The sequence below is a fragment of the Idiotropiscis lumnitzeri genome, chromosome 11 (assembly GCF_059441095.1).
Source record: "Idiotropiscis lumnitzeri isolate Australia: NSW breed Sydney's pygmy pipehorse chromosome 11, RoL_Ilum_1.0, whole genome shotgun sequence".
Classification (NCBI taxonomy): domain Eukaryota; kingdom Metazoa; phylum Chordata; class Actinopteri; order Syngnathiformes; family Syngnathidae; genus Idiotropiscis; species Idiotropiscis lumnitzeri.
This window is the reverse complement of record NC_142401.1, coordinates 3240241-3265336: the sequence shown is the minus strand read 5'-3', so window position 1 is coordinate 3265336 and position 25096 is coordinate 3240241. Positions and strand designations below refer to the sequence as shown.

General features: G+C 40.3%; 3 protein-coding genes across 4 annotated transcripts; all 3 read left to right on the top strand.

The window, feature by feature from the left end:
* The first annotated feature begins 327 nt into the window (after positions 1 to 327).
* Positions 328 to 7135, top strand: tfe3b (transcription factor binding to IGHM enhancer 3b). Its single transcript, XM_088308431.1, has 9 exons — positions 328 to 489; positions 1967 to 2192; positions 2285 to 2509; positions 2957 to 3052; positions 3729 to 3840; positions 3943 to 3999; positions 4110 to 4185; positions 4350 to 4497; positions 5080 to 7135. Exons 2-9 carry the CDS (start codon positions 2001 to 2003, stop codon positions 5545 to 5547), a joined length of 1374 nt encoding a protein of 457 aa, XP_088164557.1. The 5' UTR covers positions 328 to 489; positions 1967 to 2000; the 3' UTR covers positions 5548 to 7135.
* Positions 7136 to 9246: 2111 nt separating this feature from the next.
* On the top strand, positions 9247 to 13811 carry cxxc1b (CXXC finger protein 1b). Its single transcript, XM_088308430.1, has 14 exons — positions 9247 to 9421; positions 9787 to 9902; positions 9989 to 10089; positions 10169 to 10308; positions 10614 to 10769; positions 11054 to 11200; positions 11298 to 11408; positions 11483 to 11661; positions 12099 to 12306; positions 12396 to 12506; positions 12901 to 12950; positions 13045 to 13141; positions 13211 to 13363; positions 13455 to 13811. Exons 1-14 carry the CDS (start codon positions 9419 to 9421, stop codon positions 13599 to 13601), a joined length of 1719 nt encoding a protein of 572 aa, XP_088164556.1. The 5' UTR covers positions 9247 to 9418; the 3' UTR covers positions 13602 to 13811.
* A 1109-nt stretch (positions 13812 to 14920) lies between these two features.
* On the top strand, positions 14921 to 24564 carry mbd1b (methyl-CpG binding domain protein 1b). 2 transcript variants are annotated; one of them, XM_088309845.1, is made up of 17 exons: positions 14921 to 15039; positions 15548 to 16044; positions 16344 to 16484; positions 16706 to 16841; positions 16976 to 17223; positions 17349 to 17431; positions 17540 to 17580; positions 17869 to 17997; positions 18089 to 18169; positions 20304 to 20324; positions 20400 to 20492; positions 20775 to 20936; positions 21027 to 21197; positions 21299 to 21367; positions 21454 to 21525; positions 22226 to 22312; positions 22380 to 24564. In XM_088309845.1, exons 2-17 carry the CDS (start codon positions 15719 to 15721, stop codon positions 22848 to 22850), a joined length of 2331 nt encoding a protein of 776 aa, XP_088165971.1. In that variant the 5' UTR covers positions 14921 to 15039; positions 15548 to 15718; the 3' UTR covers positions 22851 to 24564. The 2 variants fall into 2 exon arrangements, with proteins under 2 accessions (XP_088165971.1, XP_088165970.1); XM_088309844.1 differs by having other exon boundaries at positions 16973 to 17223.
* Positions 24565 to 25096: the final 532 nt, after the last annotated feature.

Genomic DNA, 25096 nt, shown 5'->3' with positions numbered 1-25096 from the left:
CAAGACCTGAGGGTCAAAGCCGTGTGTCAAATTGTCGTTTGTAGTTAAATCATGTACCAATATGTCCTAATTCCTAATTACTTTGAGACACGGCAATTGTTTTTTTTTAATAATTTTTTGTTATCACCCCCCTTTTCTGATTTAAAAACTACTAATTTATCAACATGTATGCAATAATATTATGAGGCAATTATAGATTTATATAGTTTCACGGTCATAACTCCGCCCTAAGGACCGCGATGAAAATTTGTTATTACTTAATTAGATTTTTAGTAAGTCACGTAACCGCCTTCCAATAGTCAACAAGTTCCGGGTAAAAAAGTCGATGGATGACCTCAGCACGTCGGCTCGAGGTAAACAGCGCTGGTCGCGGCGGCCATGGCTAGCGGCCGCTATTATCAAGTCAACGACGTAAATAAAATGGCCAGAAAAAGCTGAGGACTTCCCGGATTCATGGCTGTCATCCCGTCGAACATTTTTGTTCTTACAGTATGTTTTAAAGTTACGTTTCTACCTCGAAAGCGTTAACCCGGTATCGTTAGCTCCTTATACAACCATGGCTAGTTGGCTAGCTAAGCAACACCCCCCCCTCAAGAAAAAACCCAAAACAAAACGACGCATTTGCAATATTACAAAATAGCCAATACTCCGAATTTAAATGTGTATTTCGCGATTAGCATCTTGTAGCTAACACGCACATTTAAAAACAATTGTCAGCTATAGTATCTTGGTTGTGTACAATCCGCACCTTTTTATCATAAAGTTGTAATTAAGGCCTCCGACAGTTAGCTGTCAAACCAGCACTTCAAATTTTTGACCGAGCGGCTTACATTCAACACATTAAATTACATTATTTATTGACCAAACTGTTGACAGGAGATGTACGTGCTGTTTCACACCAATGCCATGAAGTTGCGTCAGTTGACGTATATTGGGAAATATAAAGTCAATAATTAAGTAAGCATTCTACATTCTCAACATATTTACGTGCAATTTATAATTCACTAGATGCCTAGACCAGCTGACCTGGTCGTAATGGTTGCTCGCACGGTAGAAGCTATCTATTTTCAGTAGGTCACTACAGTGGATTAGTTCAGTCAAATTGCAGCAGTAGAAGCACTCTCTGACACATGCACACCAGCGCAAACATTTCAATAAATATTCAATTTATAAGACAAATATTACAAGTGAAGTGATATGTGATACAGGCTGTTTCTCTTAAATCATTGAGAGGTTCCCCAAAATTCCCACAATTACGGCAGATGACTATTGCATGAAAGAGTTACTCTGGTGTAGGGTTTCCACCAGGGATCTTAGACCTTCATTTAAAAAAATAAAATAATTAAATCATCCTATCAATCATGGGCACGTTGACACCTCTGTTGTCAAACGCTCCCTCCACTCCCAACCCCCCGCCCTCCCTTTTACCTTGCCTGATGAGATCAGGCGTCTCTGTCACCAGAATGAGTTTGAGGAAACATTAAATGAAGTGTAGAGGATAGTACGACACATTGATTGTATGCACAGAATGTGTTTTATGACCTTTAGGTGACAATTACTTGCGTTCCAGCATTATCAGTGCTTTTCAATTCCAGAAAATGACGGATCTTGACATTAATGATTTTTTTTATTGTTGAGCGTTTTCTTCCAAAAGTCTTTCAAGCAATTACCAGAATCCATTTTTGATACCGCTTATCTTAGCACCTGTTGACTCCTATGGACAATTTGGGGTACAAAAGTTTCTTTAAATGCAACCTACTCAGTCCCTGAGCCTGACTCCTCTCTATACATGTTCACTCCCCCTACCAGAGATTCCATTGAGGAGTCAAGGAGATAACATAAGGAGCAAGGAGGCGACGCAAATGTTTAGAGAAATGAGATGTTCTCACCCCCATGTCATCGTTAGATTATATGAAGACAGATCACATCTGTTCAAAAATGCTCTCTTTTTTTCCCCTGTTTGCAGCTTCATCCTTAGATCTCAATCGTTGTCCTCAGCCATGTCGTCGCGTGTGTTGATGCGGCAGCAGCTGATGCGAGAGCAAGCTCAGGAGCAGGAGAGACGAGAGGCCCAGCGACAAGCCTCCGCCACCCAGCTCCGGCCCGCTGACTCCACTCCTGCCATCTCCGTCTCACTGCCTCCAAATGCTGCCCGCCCACCTCCAGCGCAGGTGCCCGTGGAGGTGCTGAAAGTAAGCCTGTCCTCTGCGTTGCCCGTCCGCCTCGGTGCGCTTAGTTTGCCGAAATCTTCAGCTCTGAACTCCTGCTTGAATGATTGATGCAGGTGCAGACCCACCTAGAGAACCCCACCAAGTATCACATCCAGCAGGCGCAGAGGCAACAGGTGAAGCAGTACCTCTCCACCACTCTGAGTAACAATGCCATTACTCAGACGCTCGGTGTATCGCCTGTGCCACAGTGCAGCTCCGCCCCTGAGGTTGCCCACACGGCCAGCAGCGCCCCTAACAGCCCGATGGCCCTACTTAACATCAGTTCCAACAAGGAGGAAGTATGCCAAAATCTTTTATTTTTTTATTTTTAGAACAGCGGTTTGCTGACGCAGCAGATGACACATTCTTGCCAATAGTTGTCTCTCTGTTAACTTCCAGTGTGTTTTTGGAGAAGTTTGAAGTCTAACCTTCAGCTCATTTCTTACCTAATTACTTTTTGTTTGTTCTGCAGTGATGTGGTCCCAGTCCCACTTTAATGTTGCATGCCTTTTGTCATCATATACTTGTTTGCCTGGTGTCACAATAGGATGTTAAATACCGCACCTGCCGATTAACCATGCCGCTTCTCCACTAGCATGTCTGTGACATGAGGCTGCTTTACAGCTTGCGGAATTGTTTTTACAGCTGAGTGCTTTGTAGATTGTCCTTATAGTGTATAAGCATTGCTTGGACATGTCTTTGCACTGAGATTGTGCCATGTGTTCCCTGTCATCTATTGTTTATAGATTGAAGACGTTATCGACGACATAATTAGTCTGGAATCCAGTTTTAATGATGACATCATTACGTTGATTGACTCAGGTCTTCAGTTACCTAGCACGGTAAGAATAATTCTGCTTCCTTTACCGATTTTTTTTTTTCACTCATAAATGACAGGCTATTGGAAAAACAGTCACACCACCATTGTAAGTGGACGTGTTTTGTTTTTCCTCGAATGGAGCGTCTTTTATCTGTGCTGGAATTCCGAAACAGGAATAGCTGTTGGAATGAATATATGTACTTAGCACTTACTTACCATTTGTCACAAAAGTGCTGCCTGGGCGGGGTAACCAGTAAGGATACACAGCAAGGAGTCGGACAATGTGTTTAGTGCTCGTTAAAACGTGCAGTGCAAAGATACGAGGGTTACAGGCACAAAGGAATTGCTGAACTTTTGCCACTTAACTGAAAATGAGGATTATGGTGATGTTGGAAGAAAGAAAAAAGAAGCACACTGAGGTTTGTAATCTTTAAAATGAAAAAGTGTCGTTGTTTTTTTTTCATATTGCAATTGTAAGATGACGCGTATGCACTGTACCTGATTGTGTGCTTAAACGATGTTGGGCAAAACATCTATTGGGCTATGAATGACAATTTGGTTTTCACTGGGAGGTGGTTGCTTTAAGAGTTTCAGCGAGAATGGGGAAGTTGTGATTTTCACATATTCCTCACACATAACTCTGCTTTTGGCATTCAGCATGTGTTCCGACTCCTGTATAATAAGTTTGTTTTATTTAGCTCCCAGGAAATCTGCTGGATGTCTATCACAGTCCTGGAATGGCAGCACCCACTCTTACTGTCAGCAACTCCTGTCCTGCTGATCTTCCAAATATAAAAAGGGAAATTACTGGTATGGTACAATCAGTGCAATGTACTCGTGTGTGTGTGTAGCGGAACTTAAACAGGATCTTTGGTGTAATTGCATGATTTTTTTTTTTTTTTTATCTTTCAGATGCTGATACCAAAGCTTTTATGAAGGAAAGGCAAAAGAAAGACAACCACAACTTAAGTATGTTGAGATTTAATGTCTGGTCACTTTGTAAAATCATTTTCGATTGTTGCCTGACATGTTACAATAATAATTATTATTTCTTTATCTATTCTGTTGCTTCTTAACAGTTGAGAGGAGGCGGCGATTTAATATAAACGATCGTATAAAGGAGCTTGGTACGCTCATACCCAAGTCAAGTGACCCGTGAGTTCTAACTTGTTTTTGGGTGTCTTTGCTAAACCACTGAAGGACTAAATTGTAGTGTTTGTGAGCCAAGTCTCAACAATATCCATCTCGAAAAACAAAACAAAAAATAAAATCTCATTTTCTGTTACTGCCTCTGTCAAACATGCTTCTTATGTTAAAAGTGAGATGCGCTGGAATAAAGGCACCATCCTGAAGGCCTCGGTGGATTACATCCGCAAGTTACAGAAGGAGCAACAGCGAGCCAAGGATGTCGAACTACGCCAGAAAAAATTGGAGCACGCGAACCACAGCTTAATGTTGCGTATCCAGGTTGGTATTTTTTTTTTGTTTCCTTAAAATCGGTTATATTCATGACCCTGCGTTGGCAGTACTTTTGCTCTCGGTCCTGCCAACAGGACTCTTGAACAATGTCATCATTCAAATGAGCAATATTATGAGAGAAAAATATTACACTGTATAAATGTTTAAATGAGCGAGAAACCAAAAGAAAAATATTGCACAGTGTGCATCTGTCAAAGTTGCTAGACTCTTTGTTGGGGGCTTCCAAATATTGTCTGCTTTCTCAAGAAATCCAGTCCTCCATTGGCATTTTTGAAGATGTGTGGGTCAATGCAAGGACATCGCTGATGTAGGTCCCGAAGAGTTGGAGATTTTTCACCCACTTGTGACAGGTGGTGCAAGCTCCATTTTTCAGGCACCAAAGAGCATTCAGTTGAAGCTTTAATCAGTCGTGCAAATTAAATTTTCAGGTCATTCTGGGGTTATTTTTCATAGAAATTGTCATCAAATGCCTCAGTATTTTGCAACTATTTATGGAATGTTATGCCATTATTAAAAAAAAAAAAACAGTACAGAGACAGTTAAATTCATCTACTTTGGTGATCTTTTCAGGAGTTGGAAATACAGGCACGTGTCCACGGTCTCTCTTCCAATACGGCCAGCATCCCCTCTGGCCTGAGCGCCAGTCCGGCCCTGGTCCAACAGCACCAACAAACCCTTCCAAATGGCCAGTCCCTACACCCCGGCGTAGACGCCACAACCGGGCATCACCTCCCCAGTCTGGGTGCGGCAGCCATCGGACAACCTCTGCCCACCGCCTTCCTCTCCCCACCTTCCTCAGACACTCCCACCGGAGTCACCATCAGCAGCCCTCTGGACTTGGGCAGTTTGAGCTTTGCAGAGCTGGAGGACACCTCGGCCTCGGCGCTTTACCCCGATGTGGGCTTGGGGGACATTCTTATGGACGACGGGTGCGCCCTGTCTCCAGAGGCGGTGGGCGAGCCCCTCTTCTCTCCTTTGTCACCGGGTGCCTCAAGCAGCAGCCGCAGGAGCAGCCTTGAGATGGATGAGGACTTGTGAGCGAGACGCAAATGCGCCCCCAGAGACTGAATGTCAGCGTGCAGTCTGTCTCTTACGTTAGGTGAGTGTCAGTAGGACTGTTGACCTAAATTGTTTTCAAGTAAAGATTCAGATTGAAACGAACCAACAGTAAATGTTAGTAAGACTAACCAATCCCCACCCCTTCTTGTCATGGTACACATAAACGTTATTGATCCTATTTGGAGCTGGTTGACTGATTATGTCTGGGTGTGTGTCACTGCAATAGTATTAAAACGGAATATTATTCACTATAGAAATGCTTACACATATGAACATTCTTATGTATATTTTAAGAGTAATATAAAATTTAACTTGAATTTATTATGTGGTCATACCTAGGGAAGATTTTTTTCTGGCCTTAGTATTGTGACAGTATTGGCAAAAGCAAATATTTGAGAGATATAAGGTTTATTATTTTTTTTTTTTTTTTACAGGAATCAGGGTTTGCACACTTGTCCTTGATGGGATGTCTTTGAGGTGGTACAAAAGGGATATTCTTTAAGTGAATTGGCACATTGTGAAATACTTTTTCCCCCCCGTATGGTGTATATAAGAATATTTTATTTTCCAGCAATTTCTTGCACCTTATGTTATTACAGTCTATGCATTTTTCTGAGAGATCTGTTTTCCTACCATGACACACAATGGGTGCATGTCTTTTTATGAGCGCTTAAGAGCTACTGCTGCTGCTGCTAGTTAGCCAAAGCAGGACTTCTTAAAGTGTAGCTGCAGTGCAAAATACAAATCACTGTTCTATTTTTCAATATATTCAGCGACACAATAAAAGATACAGATCAGATTGATTATTTTACAGTAGGACTGTAGGTCGTCATATTTTTGATACCTGAATAATTGATTGAGGTGCAGTTTGTTTCTTGTGACTAATATTTGTGTTTGTAATTGTTCATCTCCATTAACTTTGGTGATCACTGGCTGATTTTTACCAGACAATCCTGTTTTTCCCCAGTTTTTTTTTCTTCTGGAGGTGGGGTTGTCAAATGATCTATAAATTAATTGTGTTAGAAGTACAATGCATTTTTTTTAAACGAACCACTATTTTGCAGGTGTACTATGAAGTACAGATAAACTTCAAAAAGGCATTTAATTCATCAGATGCATCATGCAATTTTCATGAATGAATGTGTACTTGCCTATGCATGTTTTTTTCTAACACTGACGTACTGTATTTGAGAATTTGATCCAGAATATAATTTCAAAAGTTGTGTGCTTGCATTAGCCATTTTGTTGGTGTTAGAAAAACACAACATGTAGTTTTGAAGGCACATTGAATAATGTGATTGGTTGTTCCTCCTATCTGCAAACACTCCAAGGCACATCGCTTTGCTTTTGTGGGTGATTTTAAACTCAAATTTAATTGCAATACCCCTGATTCTGCAGTTTTAAAATCAAGCACCAAATGAGCATCCTTTAAAAAAAAACTTGAAGCACATCCAATTTTTCACAAATGTGCGAACAACATTGTGTGTCCCTCGTCAAATGTTTTTTTGTCATTCTCAATGGAGTGTCTTTCAGCAAATTTTAACAAATAAACTATTCTTTCAGGCGTTTGCGTGTGCTTATCTGCGTGCTGCCGAAGTTAGTGGTAGAGGATTTGAGAGATTTCCATTGCTAGATCCAGGCACTCAGTAGCCTGGAGACACAGATCACAGATATTGCAGTCGCACAGTTCTTGACACCTGCATACGTTACAGTGTTGAGTGACATTCAGGAGACTTTGCACAGGAGCGGACTCGCAGCAGAACAGTGAAGAGCACAGGCAATGGTTACACCCTCTGACTGTGGCTAGTAAACAATCCAGCGGCTGGCAGAACAGACACGCCAACAGGATAGAAGCGCACAGGTCTCAGGAAAGACATTGGGGAGGGGGAAATGAGGTGACAAGATCATTTGAAGGTAAACTCCTCAGGCGTTATAAAAGTAGACTCGCCTTACCATCATCATCTGGTGGCATCGTGTTGAAAGTGTCCGTTTTTAGCTCTTGACTCTTCCTGACTGATGTGAGTAAGTGTTCAGTGCTGGAGAGCAGCAACACGGGCGGAAGCTGCGGTTGCTGTTGCTTCACAAAACTCAAGTCACTCGTGGATCCTGCTTGGACTGCTCGATCATTGGAAGTCTGAATATTCGGTTCTGAGGCATCTGAATAGGACACATGAGGATGATTGGCTAGTCCAAACTACAGCCTTTGTAAAATAAAACAAATATGACATAGGATTTTTTTATTAAAAGTTGAGCTTTTTCAAACTGTAAAATACCTGTTTGAGCAGTAATGCAACTGTCCAATACACTGAGGCTCTCAACATTAGTTATTCGTCCACTTGAGTCTTCATATTCATTTTCCAATGTTTCAAGACCTTCTGCGGGGCTGCGTTTAGTATCCATGATCACAAATACTGCTCTTCAGTTTTGTGGGGTGAAAATTGACAAAAGCTGAAGTACAGGACAAAACATGTCACACGTACACATTTAAGAGCGGGTTCAGGTCAGGAACGACAGCCCTCTCTGGAGCGTATATATCTAATGCTCTTATTTTTAGACTTGAATCCATAATGATAATGTGATGATATTGGAAAAAAAGATTTGTCTGTATTTTAATTGTCTTTGCTCCCATTGTGAATTATTATGGCCCGGTTTACTGAAAATCTTCATATACAGTAGATTGCATATGCATTGGCTTCATCAATGTTACTATTGCGTGCACATCATGGAAAAAAGCCGCAAAGTTAATCTATTATTAATATCCGTTTTGGAAACGTTTTTATGAAAGGCTGCGCTTCAATGTGCTGACAGCTATACGAGAATGTAAGTGAACTTCATTTTGCCATTCATTAATTATACATTTTCTCAGGTGCCTTGATTCATAAGATATTTTAATTTTCAGACAGGATTGTGCACTCATTTCATCTGAAATGTTTTCATTTTAAACAGTTTAACTGCCTCATGGGATAAAATGGATATTTGCTGGAGAACAAAATATTGTTTTAAACATAAATAGTTCAGCTGAATGATATTGAAAACAACAACAGATTGTACTCACTTGGCATGGCATTATTTAGGGGGCGCAGCCACAGACAGCTTTAGTAGTTCTCTTCTTTTCTTGTAGCGCATCCCTCACAATGTCCTGTATGTATTCAGCAGTAAAGATGGAGCATCATCACACGACCTCATCCTCCCTTGAATGATCTGCAGTCTCCCTTGGGTTTATGGATGCACAGTGCGCGTGTGCGTGTGTGTGTGTCCGGCTTTCTTTCTTTTTTTAACGGTTTTAGCTGTGTTAATGCAAGTGTAAAACTTCCCAAGGATGGGTATTTTTGTCTAAATCAGCAATGTCAAGCTTCAGCTCTTTAAATACATTAATATTTTTAATAATATACTGTCTATATTAAATAGTACCTTTTGGCTCCATTTTGGCTCCGTTTGGCCGATTGAAACACAAAGTGTATTTTAAAAAATATTTGTCCTGTGTGAACTACTCACAAAACAACAAATGCAACAGTGGCTTGGTTTGGATTTAATCTGGACAATGCAGGTTAATATGAACCATTTATCATAAAATATAAAAACTAAATCCACACAAACTGACATCAGTACAAACTGAGCCAATCAACGTATTTATATTCCAAACGTTCCATCTGACCTACAGATCCACACTTCAATCCTATAGGGGGCGGTAATGCATTAGCTGGTTCCAAAGCCTTTTGACGGATGTGACGTAATCGTCGTCGGTTTGGCTCGCTGGGCTAATGTTGGTTAGCGCGCTAATAGGTTTGCTGTCATTCGCTGCTTGTGCCTTCTGTGCTTCTTGAACGAAACCCCTGGCAATACAGATACAATGGTAAGGCTTTGACAGCGTTTATGTTTTTATTTTAAAACTGTAAGGTTAAACACGTTTCGGTGGCCGATGTAAACTGGGCCTAAAACTTAAGAGTCCACCGCCAATCGCGACCAATTCACGTCGTAACCAGGAAACGGAACAAATGAGAACTTTTGGCAACAAATCTCTTCTAATTGAGCAGCATTATCGTTAACCATGGTTATTATGAGTTCTAATCTTAAACGATTAAGCACTTATTTTAAGTGGGTCGCAAATAAGCATAACTGCTGCCAAGCAAGGCTAACTTGTGTGCAGCATTGTAAACAGTTCATTTGATTAAGCAGATTGTAATGCAATGTATAGTAACATTGTTTGCATTTTTCTAGGAAAGCGAATTGTCCGATATTGACCCTGTACCAGGACCAGAAGGAAGTACTATGGATGGGGAGAATGCACCACTGTATTGTATTTGCAGGAAACCACACATCAACTGTTTCATGATGTAAGCGTCCCACTGCTGTTTCATCCCATCACCTAGATTCTGCTGACCCATGCTCTTAAATTAAATGCTGTGTCTGCTCCTCTTAGTGGCTGTGATAACTGCAACGAGTGGTTCCATGGAAACTGCATTAATATCACAGAGAAGATGGCCAAGGCAATCAGAGAGTGGTACTGCATGAGATGCAGAGGTGAGGCCTTTGTGAGCATGCATCATGCGCCTAAGTAAATCTGCAATTATTGTTTTTTTTTTCTTCTTCCTGTTACCAGATGAAAACCCATTGCTGGAAATAAAATATAGAAAAGAAAAGAAAAGCAGGGAGAGGGAACCCGACTCTGATCGAACCGAAAGACAGTACAGCACCCCAAGTACGCCAGACTACAGGAGTGAAAGGCGGCGTGGGTCGAAAGTGAGTTGTCCAATGGAACAGCTCTAAATATATCCATTTGAGGAGAATAGAGGAACAAAATAAAAACAAATCAGAACTCCAGAATACATCACTGTTGGTTAACCACATAATCTATATTGTTCCTCATATTTGATATCTGTTAAGCCAGTTGTATTTGTTTTAATTCTGAGAGTGGTTGTCAAGTGAACAAGCATGAATGCAATGGTGTGATAAAATAGCATAATCTATAAGCTACTGTTACCTTTAGTAATCGTGCATCGTCATTACTGCTCGCGGCTCTAATTGTCTTTTTTTACGCTTTGCAGGTCAAGCGTTCGGTGCGGATGTGTGGCGAATGTGAGCCTTGCAAAAGGACGGAGGACTGTGCACAGTGTGACTTCTGCAAAGACATGAAAAAATTTGGGGGCCCCAATAAAATAAGGCAGAAGTGCAGATTTAGACAGTGTGAAGTCCGAGCAAGGGTAAGTTTATCAGTTAGACAACATCAAAATGCTTTCTTTGATGTAAAACAACTGTGTCGTCAAATTCTGGACCGGGCAACACATTTTTGTGTCACTGAAAATCATGCAAAATATTTTCTCCATTTTTTTGATGAATGTGCGTGAAACTATTACGTTATCTCGTTGCACACTTGAGTACAATGACAATAAAGGGATTTCTAATTTCTAATTAATTGTGTAAATTTTAATTTCAGTGTGGCTTGTCTTGGAAAAAGTGAAAACACTTCATGCGTTGTTTTGTACAGAAAATGTTGCGTGTAAAAGAAGAGGAACAGTATTTGCGAGAAAGAAGAGAGAACTATCACCGCAGAAGAAGGCGTTACTCCGACGACTATGACAGCGAGGCAGATCTCTACCAGCAGTACAAAGTGGCGGGGCTTCACAGCAGCATGGTAAGTGTTTTGTTGAGGCTTACCTTGTATAATATATTTTGTCCGCAATTTGCATGCTAAACCCATCTTTCACTTTTACAAAAAAATTGTAAACCAGGGATGGGCAACTGATGACGATGACGATGAACCGCCTTTCAGTCCCGTCTTGCGAAAGAAAGCTGTGAAAGTAAAGCACGTGAAGAGACGAGAGAAGAAATTTGACAAGAAAGTAAGATACTGCAGTTGTCTTGTGATATTTCAGTAATAAGTTAACGTCTGGAAATATGTTCTTGATTTGTTTAGAAAGAGTCCCGACGCCACAAGCAGAAGCAAAAGCACAAAGACAGAAACCGCCACAGTGAGAAAAGCGACATGCGGGATCATAGTGGACGCCATCAGTGTCTCGGGCCCAACTGCGTTCAGGCTGCAAGAGCCAACTCCAAATACTGCTCAGAAGATTGTGGCATGAAGCTAGCTGCCAAGTGAGCGCTTTCTCCTGTTGCTACGATGGCATGTAGAGTAAATGACGCTGAATGTTATTACTTGTGGAGTCTGAATGTACTCTGTACTCCCATTGACATGCATTGGTGGGAATTTTTGTTTTCATTTTATTTATGTGTTATAAAAAATATTCATTAATAATCTTTTTTTTTCTTCGCCAAAAATCGTCATCTGCCTCTAAAAATCCATTTGTCGGGCCCTAATATTATACAATACAATATTAAGGTAAGACTTTGTAAATGTGGCCTGCGGTTGGATGACAACGAGTCCCGGGTAGTACAAATGACGGAACTCTGTGGATAAGATAGCTGGCATTCCCTCTTCATGTTTTTTTTTTTAATGAATATCATTCCTCATCTCCATTTTCATGACACTGCTAAATATCGGTAAATGCAAGTAAATTGTCTTGTCTCCACAGTCGAATCTATGAGATCCTCCCTCAGCGAATCCAGCAGTGGCAGCAGAGTCCCTGCATTGCCGAGGAGCACGGTAAGAAGCAACTGGAGCGCATTCGCAAGGAGCAGCAAAACGCCCGCTTGCGACTCACCGAAATGGAGCGGCGCTTCCACGAACTGGAAGGTATCATCGCTAAGGCCAAGCAGCAAGCGGTGCAGCAGGATGAGGAGGTGAATTTGCCTTTTTTTTTTAATTGTCGTGCAGTCACAAAGCTTATTTTTCACCTCCCATGTTCTGCAATGTTGTCGCTTGTTTTCAGGTGAATGAAGGGGAGGGAGATGACACAGACCTTCAGATTTTTTGCGTGTCTTGCAGCCATCCCATCAATCCAAAAGTTGCATTGAGACATATGGAAAGATGCTATGCAAAGGTGAGTGATTCTTACATTTCAGCCACCGTTTCACAATTTGAATTAGAGAAGGTAAACTATGGCGGCATGGTGGACGTGTGGTTAACACAGTTCACGGTTGTGGATTTGAATCCAGGCTCTGGCCTTCCGCTCTTGATTGTGCTGTCAGTACAGAAAATGAACCATGCATCAGAAGCATACAAAATCACTGCTGGAAAAAAAGAAAACCAACAAATCAAAAATCCCAAACCTAACTCAACAGATATTTACTGCAAATGTAGCTTTTGCTGTTGCCTTAAAACAAGTTGAGAGGAATGCTCACTACTGCTGGGAGAGGCTCCAGCACAGCCGCGACCTTAGCGAGTAGAAGTTGAGAAATTAGATGGATGCTTTCAAGTGTGTCTTATCTTGACAGTACGAAAGTCAGACCTCTTTTGGTTCCATGTATCCTACAAGAATTGAAGGGTAAGATAAACAAAATCTAAATAAATAAAAAAAATACAGCTTTTCTTTCAGTTCAGTTACTTGACAGTTGTTGCTGTTGTTTTTCTCCACATAGAGCGACCAGACTCTTCTGTGACGTGTACAATCCCCAAAGCAAAACGTATTGCAAGAGGCTTCAGGTTTTGTGTCCAGAACATTCAAGGGATCCGAAGGTTGGCGCCAGATTTCTGTCATACACGTGCATGCTGCTTTTTGTGGTATTTCATTCCTGATGTGTTCAGGTTCCTGTGGATGAGGTGTGCGGGTGTCCTTTGGTGAAAAATGTCTTCGAGTTGACTGGAGAATATTGCAGGGTCTCGAAACGGAAATGTAACAAACATTACAACTGGGAGAAGCTCAGGAGGGCTGAAGTGGACCTGGAGCGAGTCCGAGTGGTGCGTATTACTTATTTCTTTGTAGGGTTTAAAGCAGTGTACCTCCGTTATTCCGACAACTCAAGTACTTGTTTCATTTCTACATCCACAGTGGTACAAGTTGGACGAGCTCTTTGAACAAGAACGCAATGTTAGGACTGCTATGACCAACAGGGCTGGTCTGCTTGCGTTGATGTTGCACCAAACCATTCAGCACGATGCTCTGACCACAGATCTTCGTAGTAACAAGGACAGATAGTGGACATAGTGGCTGGTCACTGTTAATAACTAGAGATGTGTACTTAGTTTTTAACCTAAAACAAATGTTTCAGTTTCTTCTATCTGAACAATTGTGTTTAATTTGTATAATGATTAAGTTAAAGTGGTAAATTGATATATATTTTCCCGACTCGATAAGCTAGTCCTGATTTTGCTATGAACACCCTAAATAAAGCTGTTGTTGATTGGCTTCAATGTCTCGCATCATTGTTCTGTTGCATCACCCATCCTCTGTTGGACAGATTGTCTCAAGTTGTCATGCAAAATATGTCTAGATAACATATTAAAAAATAGTAAACATTTCACACCTAAAAGCCTTTTCACACTGTACTTATTAGCAACATGCAGGGCACCATCGAAGAACAAATTCATTGTCTTGAATAGAAAAATGTTTGGAATTTGAGTTCCATCTAAGTAAGTAGGTAGGCTTCAGTGTCAAATTGCCATCACTACTATTTAGCAATTTTAGTAATGTGTTTGGGGTGATCAGATAAATAGAAATGCATTCAAACCTTTGATGAGTACACGGCAAAGTCAACATGGCAGTTTACCAAACAGTGATTGGAACAAGTGTGTTTGTGACATCGACTATGAGAGGGTGGCAGAAGTGTATGTTGACTGGAGATTTTGTCTGCTTATTTATGAAAGCATTATTATTTTTGTCTATATTTTCTGTGTTTTGTTCTGTGTACATCACGTTGTACAATTCACTAGTATGTTTCTTTTTGTTTGTTTGTTTTGAAAACTTTGCATTGTTTTAATGGCTAAAGCCATCTGAACGCTGAAAAAGAGAAAATATTCTCTAATGGCTTACCTGGATTAAAAAAAAGTCAAATCAAAATAAATTGTTAAAAACACAAATGCAGATTATATGCTCTATCGATCATTTGGGTCCTGCTACTACTAGTATATAAGCCAAATAACACAAACAAATATACACTGTACTTTTAATAATTCCACACATGTCAAAAAGTAATTTAAAAAAAAGTAACTTTTAAACGACGTCGAAATATTTGAATTGATCAACCAATCGAACCATGAAGGCAGCACAGCTGACTGACTTCTCTTGACAAAGAGTATGTAAATAAAGTGTGAGGGTTCTCTTCACTGCGCTTGCATTATATACGACGTTTATTAACAAATCCACTGGCTTCAAAATTACTTATAATTTGAAAAAAAAAAAACATGTTATACTACGATATACTGTCCCAAAATACAAACGTTGTTACAAGTAGTAAATGTGGGTTAATTGCAGTGATATTTTGGACAGGCGAATTTTCATCTTCGGTGGAATATTTCGTCCCACCGAAGCTTCCGTCGGTGCTAGTTACACACTAGCTAGCTAGATTAGCACCGAACAGCAAAGCACACTCGAATCATGTTTTACTGTTAGTAAGGTGGACGATATTATTCTTAAGGTATGTGATTCTGCTGACCCATCAAACCGACTAACGCGCATTGAACGATAGCACACAAAGTCGATAAGTGCGATAAAGAATTGTGGCATTTCTTCACTGCGACCATGAAGTTAGCTTTAGCTTTTGGGGCTAACGTTAACATGTTATACCGGCGCCGGCAGGTATAGAAAATGTATTAATGTGTCTGAATGAAGCGATTTACAGAAATAATGTCACAGCGTCTAGGCCTATTCGATAGGAGGATCATCTACCGTTATTTAAATCGACGTTTCCTTTTTTGCCACCCATCGTTGCTCATTACGCAAAATAAGTAAACAGAAAATCATGTGGGTCTATTTAATACATTATTCACTAATATTGTGTGATGCTTCAATGTCAAACTGTTTCCATCTTGTAATCATTCATGCGTGATCTAATCCTATTTTGTAAAATTAGATTTGATCAGTGATAAACTTACTGTATTTGTGCTTAATTGCTGTTGACTTAATAACCTTTCCTTTACCTCCAGACCAGGTCAAGAGGCCACAGACAAGAAACTCACTCATGGTGAAACATGGTGTGAAGAAAACAATCTACATCAAAGAGAATCATCAAATACAAGTCAATGTAGACAAACTCAGTCATCCTCTCAAAGCAGCCAAAGCAGCCTCGACTGTTTTTGGTTTAAACGGTTGCACCAATGGACGGGGGAGTCCTGCAGCCTCCCGGGTATGATCCTGTGGAAGAAGAAGATGCGGGCCAAAGCACAGAGATGTCTAGCGAGGTAGGGGATGCACATAAACTTGATACACCCGGAAGCTCCATGCCAGATTATGTAGGGCAAGCAGAAGTAGAGGAGAATCAGATGGAAGACGAAAAGCCCGTTGTTAGCTTTCCGCACACTGACTGGTTGGAGCCGCTGGAAGAGGATGAACCAGGTGATGATGATGACGAAAGCCTAGCTGGAGAAAGTGAAAGGAGTCATAGTGTAAAAGGCCGTGAGAGTGTTAGTAAAACACTCAAGAGGTAACTATCTTTCAATCTCCTTTCCAATATATTATGCAGAGATGTTGCACCGAGCTTCACTAATTTATCTGGTAATGTAGTTACGATAATAAGAATAATTAATTATAAAAATTGATATATTGAAATTTAACCTATAAAAAGGAAACGAAAAGCCAAATACGATGTGCTCTCATCAAGGGCAATTTGCATACTTTGATACTGGTCTTGAAAGTGTTTTTTGAAGAATAACTTGGTCTTTGTATTTAACAAACTTTCATTTACTTTGATTTAGCATTACTCGCTTGTTTTCTTCACTTTAGAATTGTCAGAACTCGACGCAAGCGCACACATCCCGATGAAGGATGGTTTGACTTCCCTGAACTTGGAGATGGTTGGAAACGAAAAGAGGTTATTCGACAATCTGGATGCAGTGTTGGCCAAATGGATGTCTATTACCTCAGGTCAGAACTTCTTGATCACTTTGAAAAAAAAATGCCTTTATACAATGGCATTCTGAGGGTCAAATGTGTTTCACTTGATGCTTCAAGAGAAACTCTTTTAAAGTCTGAATGCCACTGCAGGTGAATAGTTTGTTCTTCAGATTTTTTAAGGATTAGTATTGGAATAGGCAAAACCAGGTTGGAAGTGTCTATAAGATGGATTCACTCTTTCCAATTCGCAGTCCTCAAGGTTATCGGGTGAGAAGCAGAGTCGAACTGATGACGTTACTTGACGGCGTCCAAGACATATCAAATTTTGACTACAAGTCAGGGAAGTTCCGTAATGGCGAAGTAAAACAAACGCGAGGAAGACGGAAGGTAATGTTTTTTTTTTGTTTTTTTTTTTAAAGATATGTATATATGCATATACATTTAAGATGTCATGTTTTCAAACATGTTATGTCTTTTTATCATTTTTATTTTTTGACTTTCACCTCCTGAACCCCAAGAAGAAGACACGGGAGCGGTCCTCCTCCGAGTCCAGCTGGGTGGAGAAAGGAGAGAGGGCGGACACTCCAGAATCCCAGCCCAGGCGCCAGCCCAGTAATTGGGCCAAATCTTTCCTCGCGACTGAGACAACTTACCAAATCGCCAGCAATGAACCTGTTGTACCCAGTATTAAGATTAAATTCCGTCTGCCCTCGGCATCCAAACCTCACCTCTCCATAAAAGGACAACCTGGGCCTGATGATAAAACATTGTGAGTTCAGCGCTTGAATTCAAATTTCAACCGTTTCCCCTCAACGCTAGCGAGCAACCTGTTTATACTATTTTAATAAACCAAACCCATTCTGCGGAACTCAGGGTTGTTCTATTTCTCAACAGATTGTGTTCTAAATGTGGAATGTCCTTCATTGGCACGTGGTACGACCGACAAAGAAAGAGACCCTCTTGTCCTTCGTGTTGGGGTATGTCACAATGTGTTTTAAGTGTCATTCAGAAGAACGAAAAAAAAAGAGTGTGAATATATCTTGAAATCACTTCTCATTCTTCTCTTTTCTCTTTCAAATCACCAGCTTCAAAGACAATAGAACATCCTTTGATACGTTTGCGGAAGGTAATGTCGTCCTTTTTTTCGACACACTGTTTGCATGACATGCCTTAGTGTATGTTGCCATTTGTCGCACTTTCTTTACTAATCATTTAATTTGCTAATAGAAAAGTAATCAAGAAATTAAAAATCAGACAAGTTGATTGCGTTTTGCAGGTTAGCCCAACAAACAACCAGCGGAATTACACGATTGCATCAGAATGTTTTGCCTCTCACGATAAATATTGACATAATGCTGAGTAACATAACTTCATAAACTGTTTTTTTCTAATCTGTTGTTTACGTCAACTTTAGTGGATTCCATGTGGGCAGTGTGTGGGATGTCACATGACTGTAAACTGTGGCCAGTGCGCCAACTGCAAGAGTACGGAGAACCGAAAACGCATCTGCAGAATGCGCAAATGTCTCTGTCCAATTCGCAAAGTAAGTGATTGGGTTGCAGCACAGCAGTTCTTTAAAATGTCGCTGACTGTGAACAAGTCACAATTATCCAAATTATCTTTCTCTCCATCAGAGTTCTGAATCAGAAAGTGTCATACCGAAGATGCCAGAAAACGACATCTCCGAATTGCTGGACGACAACACGAGTTTGCAGGTGATTGTTTTGTCTTTGTGAAATGCATCCATGGAGAAATATTTGTACAAGAAAGTAGGTTATGTGAAAACTCGGAGGAAGTTAACACTGAGATGAGTGCAGATTGATGGGTAAGAGAAATTCCGAGTCAGTCACCACGGTAACGGACTTTGTGACCCTAACGTGCTTGCTAGCAGAATTTCTATGCTAAACGCTGACTTCTACCGGTCTCACTCAAAGTCATCATGTGTTGTCTGTTTCTCCTTGAGCACATCCAAATTGAAGAGAAACTAAATCTGAGATAAATGCTGGCATTCCCAGATATATTTCTGATCAATCGGTATAGTATTGCTTTTTGTCAAACTCAATTAGGTTTCTTTATAAGCTCTGGCCGAAAATATGGCACATCTCACTCACTACAGGCTTGTGCTGACATCAGGGCCAATTTTCATTCAAATTTGTATTGCAATAAATTCCCGTCAACTGTAATAATGGACTTCCTTCCCCAGGCACAAACGTGCAAGAAAAATCAAAGATGAATACCACACACTCTAAAATCAAAGAGTAAACGTTACCAGAAATAACGGACTGATGTTTACTAGATTTTAGACAAAAATCCTGGTTCTAATTCCTGTTGTCTAAAATAAAATGACCCAGTTGTATTTATTTATTATTTTTTTTAGTCAAAATGTTGTTTAATATTAGTGGTAAAGTGTGAACATACTGTAAAGGTGTCCCTAGTTCACGCAAATGGTATACGGTGGACCCCGCATACTCATACTTCGCATCTTTTCTTTTTTGGAAAATTCATTTGGATGTTTATCAGCAGATACATTTCAATTGGCAACAATTCTACGCGCATTTTCGCAAATCGCGGGGTGGAAATGTACCCATGTCCCACGAATAGTGGGGGTCTGCTGTAGTTAGTCAATTTACTTTGAGAGGCTGAATTGTCAGTTGGCATAATGAGCAATAGGTGGCGATAATGCCCATTTTGGCGCCAAGTCGTCGGTCAAGACAGCAAAGAAGAAGAAGAAATTTCGTCTTCAGGTTTGCGCTGCGAAAAGACGTCACTCGCGCACACCGCCCATCCGCAATGACCCGCTTTTGCAAAGATGAACATATATTTTGAGCGCAGTAAAGACAATATTCTCATCTCATCCTTTGAATTTATTCAGGAGGTAATTGTTTAATTAAGAGGCAAGATTCCAAGAGGCAGGCTTAATGTTTCTGTCGCCAATTTACTGGACTACTTTGTGTCGCAAACGTGCACTACTTTTAATTGAGGACGAACATTGCGATTCCAATGTCGTGAGGCACAACATAAGACTTGAGTTTTTATATCATTTATTTTTCTTTTTGTAAATTCGGTATTAGTTTTCAACAGTACATGACTTGTTAATGCAGAGGTTTGCGCATTTGAGTTTATTAACATCAAAGTTCTCAATTTGCTTGCTGAAAAGTTGAAACTAATTGCGGGTGCGTGAACATTCCCTTAACTTAAGTGAAATCTAAGTCAACCTACTTAAAAAAAACAATCTCTTGACCTAACTTTAATGTGTTTAGTATTTAATCTTTCATTTTATTCATCGTTTACTTGAAGGAGAAAAAAGTTTCAAGAGTGTTTTTTAAGTGCTAATGTAACTAAAATTGATTTAAAAAAATAGGAGTGCAGATTTGCACATTTCTGTTTTATTAAGTTTTGATGGACTTTCTGCAGCGTGTACTGGTGTTGTAATTTAGGGATGGTAAAGCCTCGTAGAGTCAGTTAAATATTTTATATTATATATATTTTTTTACTTTTACATTATCAAGCGATTTATTTTCTTATCTAGTTATTTTTTTTTATTTATGTCTCCAAAAAATGGTTGGTTATTAGAATAAATAAATGTATCCAACAAATGTTTGTCTTGTCCCATATGCATCCTTTGATGTCACAAATAATTGCATCGCTTTTGCCATATTTTTTTCGTTGTATTGTTTTTATTGTCACTGTCTTGTAATGCTGCCAGGATGGCCGAGTGGTCTAAGGCGCCGCGTTCAGGACCCAGTCTCCCCAGGAGGCCTGGGTTCGAATCTCGAATTTCCCCATTGTGGGACTAATAAAGGCAATATTATTATTATATTATTATTATTTTGTGTGTCTATTTTGCAGGAGGAGCCCACAGAGTTACAGGTACTATTTCCAGTTGTCTAAAATAAAATGACCTAGTTGTATTTATTTATCAAATTTATGTTTTGATTCCTGCAGCAGCCAGAGCTAAAAAGCAATGAAAACGAGAACTTTTCTTCCAACATGGACTTTGAGGATGACGACGACTACTCAACAGATGATGACGACGATGTGAGTCTGTTTTGTTTTGGTTTCCTATATTTTCGCTAGTAGAAGCAATAATGTAGATTTTTGTGATCATTTGGACACATATTCTGTGTTAATGGAAAGCTTCAAGCATCATTTATGTGACAAATCATGGGGGAGAAAAAAAACAATGTAAAATCTCTGGTTGTTCAGAAGTTGTGTTTTGCTGTCTGCCATGTTGAGCAGAAAAATGCTGCCTGGATTAATTGTTTTCTTTGGAGTAGTGCACTCCGATTTGCCTTAATTTAAATGTGTCCATATTTTCAGTGGCATAAGAAGCGGAAGCGACGTGCCTGTGGGGAATGCAACGCGTGTCTCTGCAGGAAGGACTGCGGCACATGCGATTTTTGCGTTGACAAACCCAAGTTTGGCGGCAGCAACAAAAAGAGGCAGAAGTGTCGTCTCCGCCAGTGTCAGAGGCAGGCAATGGTACAACGCTGCCAGTGGTCATGCTGCCTACTTTTTGTGATGATGGACTGTACTGATTTGACCCAGACTTGGATTGGTTTATTTCCACAGAGGCACTTGCTCCCCTTCCAGATGTCGCAAGGTGATTATAGGTCGGATGATCCATCGTTGCCAGGCAGGCCAAGGCCTCACTACACATACAGTCGAAAGACAAATTTAAAGAGGAGTAAATTGCCACCGGGCTGCTGGGACTTCAGTGACGATGACGATGACTTCCAAGATGTTAGTTTTCTTCAGTTTTTACAATTTAAAAAAAACAAGTTTAGGTGAGAATGTCTTTTCTCACTAGACATTTAAAAGAGTCTATCTTTTTCTCTGTTTAGATCAACTGGAGCTCGGAACCTTCAAGCAGTAACACAAACGACATTAACCTGATGGACAAATCGAAACAGGTTTGACATATTTGGCGTGCTTTTGACACCACAGGTGAATGGCATTATAAAACACGTAAATTATGTTTTTTTTTTCCCCCCCATAGTTAAACCGTTCAATTTTGGAAGATCAAGAAGTGGCAAAAAGAGACAGTCAACAAAGTAAAAAAGGCTCTCAAGTACGTCGTGGTGTTTGTAGGTGGACAGATTTTGTCACCATGAATCGAGAAAGTTAATGGGATCTCTCGATGGGTTTCTAATATACTGTATATAACGTTCACGCTTGTTTGAACACAAAAATGTGTTTCGCCTCAATTTCTTTTACAGAATAAAGGAACAAAAATGAGCTTCAAAGCTCTAAAAAAAAACGCTTGTCAAATGACTCTTACATGGGCCACAAACCATTCACACGCTTGATGTTTCCATGCGTTTGATTTCTGGACAGCAACGGTGGTGAATAACAAATATTTTTTCTTGTGATAGCTTTTAACCCAAAAAAAAAAAAAAGTTTTGCTTCTTTTGTGCTGTTTTGTGTAAATGGCCCAATGACCGAACAGATGTAGAAAATGGTGGGAACAAACTTGTGTATTATTTTGATGGCTTATTTTCCCTTGTGTGAGGCGAGCTCGCAGTTATCTCCATATGTCATATTTATATTGATTTTCACAACTGAGCGGCTGTGTCGTAAAGGATGTTCATTTGGCAGATGCCCATTAACCGTCGTACTCAAAAATATTCAACCCCAAGCTTATAAACGTAGAGCCATATTCTCTCGCTGGCGTGTTAATATATATATTTGATCATATCCAGACTTATCTTTGCCGAGGCCTCCAGCTGTGATAAAAATGTATTTCATATTCTCGTTGCTTATTTTTGCAGGTCCACCAAAATGAAACAAATGAAGCGGAGTCTCACCTTGAGACAGCTTGTCCGAGGCCCGTTGAAGAGGATCACGAGTTGCCCATGGTAAGTGTTGAATAAAATAGATTTTCACTCCCTTGCCGTTTTTTTTACCTCGTTTCACCTTCTCCAGATCACACAGATCTTCAGTTTGGCCGATAACCCCGTCGAAGCAGCGGAGGACAGCGATAACCAGCTTGTGAATCTGCTCAATTCTTTGCGCTGCACCTCACTGCCGATCCTTTGGTATGCAGTAATGGCAAAGGGCCCGCAGATTCAGCTTGTCCAGTGCTCCAAACAGTCCAGTATGTCGGACACCATCGTGCTGATCGACCCCGGCTTCATCTATCAGGTCACCGTGCAAAAGCAGCCGCTTTTACCCACACACTCACTGTATCGCAAATACCCGCAAAAGTTGACTTCTTCGACTGAAGTGGTCAGTCTGCTTTTGGGCTTAGAGAAATATGCACTCTGCCAGGGGCTGCCCCCCAAAGAGCCGTTATCCAGCCATGCCCCCATTACATTGGAGCGGGCCTCGACGTGTGAGTTCTTGGTGAAGAAGAACGTGCATATCTGCTTTTACTGTAAATTGCTTTGTAACTGAGGATGTTGAAACTTCACACGGAGAAGAAAAGTGGGACCAAGGCGGAGGGCGCTGCTATGCCATACGTTTCTTCTCAGTACATTGACCTCTGACCTGGAATCGTACGACTGAAGCATCACCAAAGGCATTCCAAGGACATCAGGAGCATTTCTTTCCGCAATTTGTCCCCCCCCCCCCCCCCTTTGTCTCCATTGATGGATGTTGGGTGTAGCCGAATGCCCTCGGGCTGAGAGTGTAGTCAGTGGTGTGGTTGATCGACTTTTGCTCGAGGAATACGTACGTACTCCTCAAGCTGCCTGTCCTTGGCTAAATTAAAGCCTAATTTGGGATGACCTTTCCCGCGTCCCATGACCAGTGCCACTTTTATGCCATGTTTGGCATTCTACGGCCCAATTTCCTAACGGCCTGCGTATTGGTTTGGTAAGCAATCAATCCAGCAACATTTGACCCTTATCATTTTTTTGGGGGACTGCCAAAGAGGTTCTGTGGGTTTTGTCCATTTGCTAATTCCGTTCTCTGCAATAATGTTTCCATGAAAATTGCATCATCTCCACATTTGAGTTAATAAGATGATCATGATCCACAGATTGTAATTACACGATAAAGAATGCAAGAGGTACTATTGCCATATTTGTCAAATCTCCCATTTAAACAAAAGTAATCCAAGTTTAGAAGCAGTGATGTCAAGGGGAAAAAAATCTGGATTGGATCTAAATTCCGAAGAATTAACACGTGACGTCATAATGAACATTTGAATGGTTTTGATTTAGAATTCATAATTCATGAGAGAACTCAATATTATGCTAAAAATGATCCCGGATCCAAAATGTTTACTCCGATGGGTGCTGACGTCTTTGAGTGGTCATGTTGGTTCTTATCTCCTGTATGATTCAAAAAAAATTAAAAAGGCCGCCAAGCGTTGCACCGCAGAAGTTAAATAAGTCATTTCGCATAGTCATCAAATGTTGCTATGCAAAATAAAAAAATAGGTTAGCTTAGCGCAATAAAATGGTTTCATGTTTACTTTAAAATCATTGTGGAAAACCTTTATGAGGAACTAATTTTAATTGGCAATGTTACTTGAAAACGGACGACAAATTTTAAAATTGTATTTTATTGGCGAAACAAGTATTTGATCAAAACACAACTTTTTGGTATAAACTCAAGAGTGGCCTTGTCAATCTCCAGACTTGAGCACAATTACAAATATTTTGAAGAGAGCTGACATTCTGTATTGTGCAGGCCCGCATCCTGAAAAATCGGTAGCAATGGAAGATTGGGCCTAACATCCGTGTTGCTAATCTGTGCAAAGGAACGTTCACCCTCCGTATTTATAAACGAATTCTGTCACCATTATTAAGTTATCTTTGACTATTTGTGTGAAAAATGTCTTTCTGCAATGACATGCTAATTACTCAAAACCCATCCTATGTGATTTATCTGGATTTAAAAAAAAAAAATGTTTTTCCAGACTGCCGCCCCACCACGTACAATAAAAATGACAGACGTTGCCATTCTTTGTATGTGGGGAAAACCTTCAAAATCAGCAACGTCTCAAATGCTTCTTCCCACCGGCTGTACTCTATTTCTTGGTCCTGATGAAGACTGTTGTATAGTTTCTTCAAGTGGTTATGGGTCCCTAAATTGACATGTTGAATATTTGAGTTCAAAATGTTGAGAATTGTGTTGAAATAAATATTTCAGTTGAATGTTTGTTAAATGCCGTCTTGAGTGTGTGATGTCTCACAACCGAAAAGAATGTTATTTACGTACTGGGCTGGCGTGCCTTTTTATTGCCGCAGTCAATAACGACATCAAGAACATTTTGCAAAATGAATTCCTCTCTGAGAGCGCCCGTCAAAAGTCTCTTTCTAAAAGGCAATATTTTATGTCGGGATGCCATTTCATCGGACAGGTGTACCTAATGTTGTGGCCGTTGAGGAGATGTATATTGTACAAATGTCTGGCAGATTATTGCTTCAGTTAATCCTTTTGATCCGTGATCCAAAATCCAGACTGGCAAAAATCCTCCAGCGGCAAAATTGGAATTGAAGCGGTTGACTTTTAAGTTGAAAACTGCACCACCGTCAAAGACCACTCTCAAGTTGCCGTTCTTTAAATGATGGTGGGATATACCAAAGTTTTCTATCACTTTGTAATATTTGTCATGAAACTTTTCACGCTTGTTGAACTTGTGTTTCAGGCTCCGAATGTGTTACTCTTATTTGGCATGATGGGATCCTCTT

What these genes read in the sequence shown, in the direction of transcription:
- mbd1b (XM_088309844.1), top strand. Translation starts at nt 15,719, where the DNA reads ATGGACGGGGGAGTCCTGCAGCCTCCCGGGTATGATCCTGTGGAAGAA. An exon ending in CTTTGATACGTTTGCGGAAG is followed by an intron (nt 17,581 to 17,868) that starts GTAATGTCGTCC and finishes CGTCAACTTTAG; the next exon opens with TGGATTCCATGTGGGCAGTG. An exon ending in CAACAGATGATGACGACGAT is followed by an intron (nt 20,493 to 20,774) that starts GTGAGTCTGTTT and finishes CCATATTTTCAG; the next exon opens with TGGCATAAGAAGCGGAAGCG.
- tfe3b (XM_088308431.1), top strand. Translation starts at nt 2,001, where the DNA reads ATGTCGTCGCGTGTGTTGATGCGGCAGCAGCTGATGCGAGAGCAAGCT. An exon ending in TCAGTTCCAACAAGGAGGAA is followed by an intron (nt 2,510 to 2,956) that starts GTATGCCAAAAT and finishes TATTGTTTATAG; the next exon opens with ATTGAAGACGTTATCGACGA. An exon ending in GAAAGACAACCACAACTTAA is followed by an intron (nt 4,000 to 4,109) that starts GTATGTTGAGAT and finishes GCTTCTTAACAG; the next exon opens with TTGAGAGGAGGCGGCGATTT.
- cxxc1b (XM_088308430.1), top strand. An exon ending in CGGTGCAGCAGGATGAGGAG is followed by an intron (nt 12,307 to 12,395) that starts GTGAATTTGCCT and finishes GCTTGTTTTCAG; the next exon opens with GTGAATGAAGGGGAGGGAGA. An exon ending in ACCTGGAGCGAGTCCGAGTG is followed by an intron (nt 13,364 to 13,454) that starts GTGCGTATTACT and finishes CTACATCCACAG; the next exon opens with TGGTACAAGTTGGACGAGCT.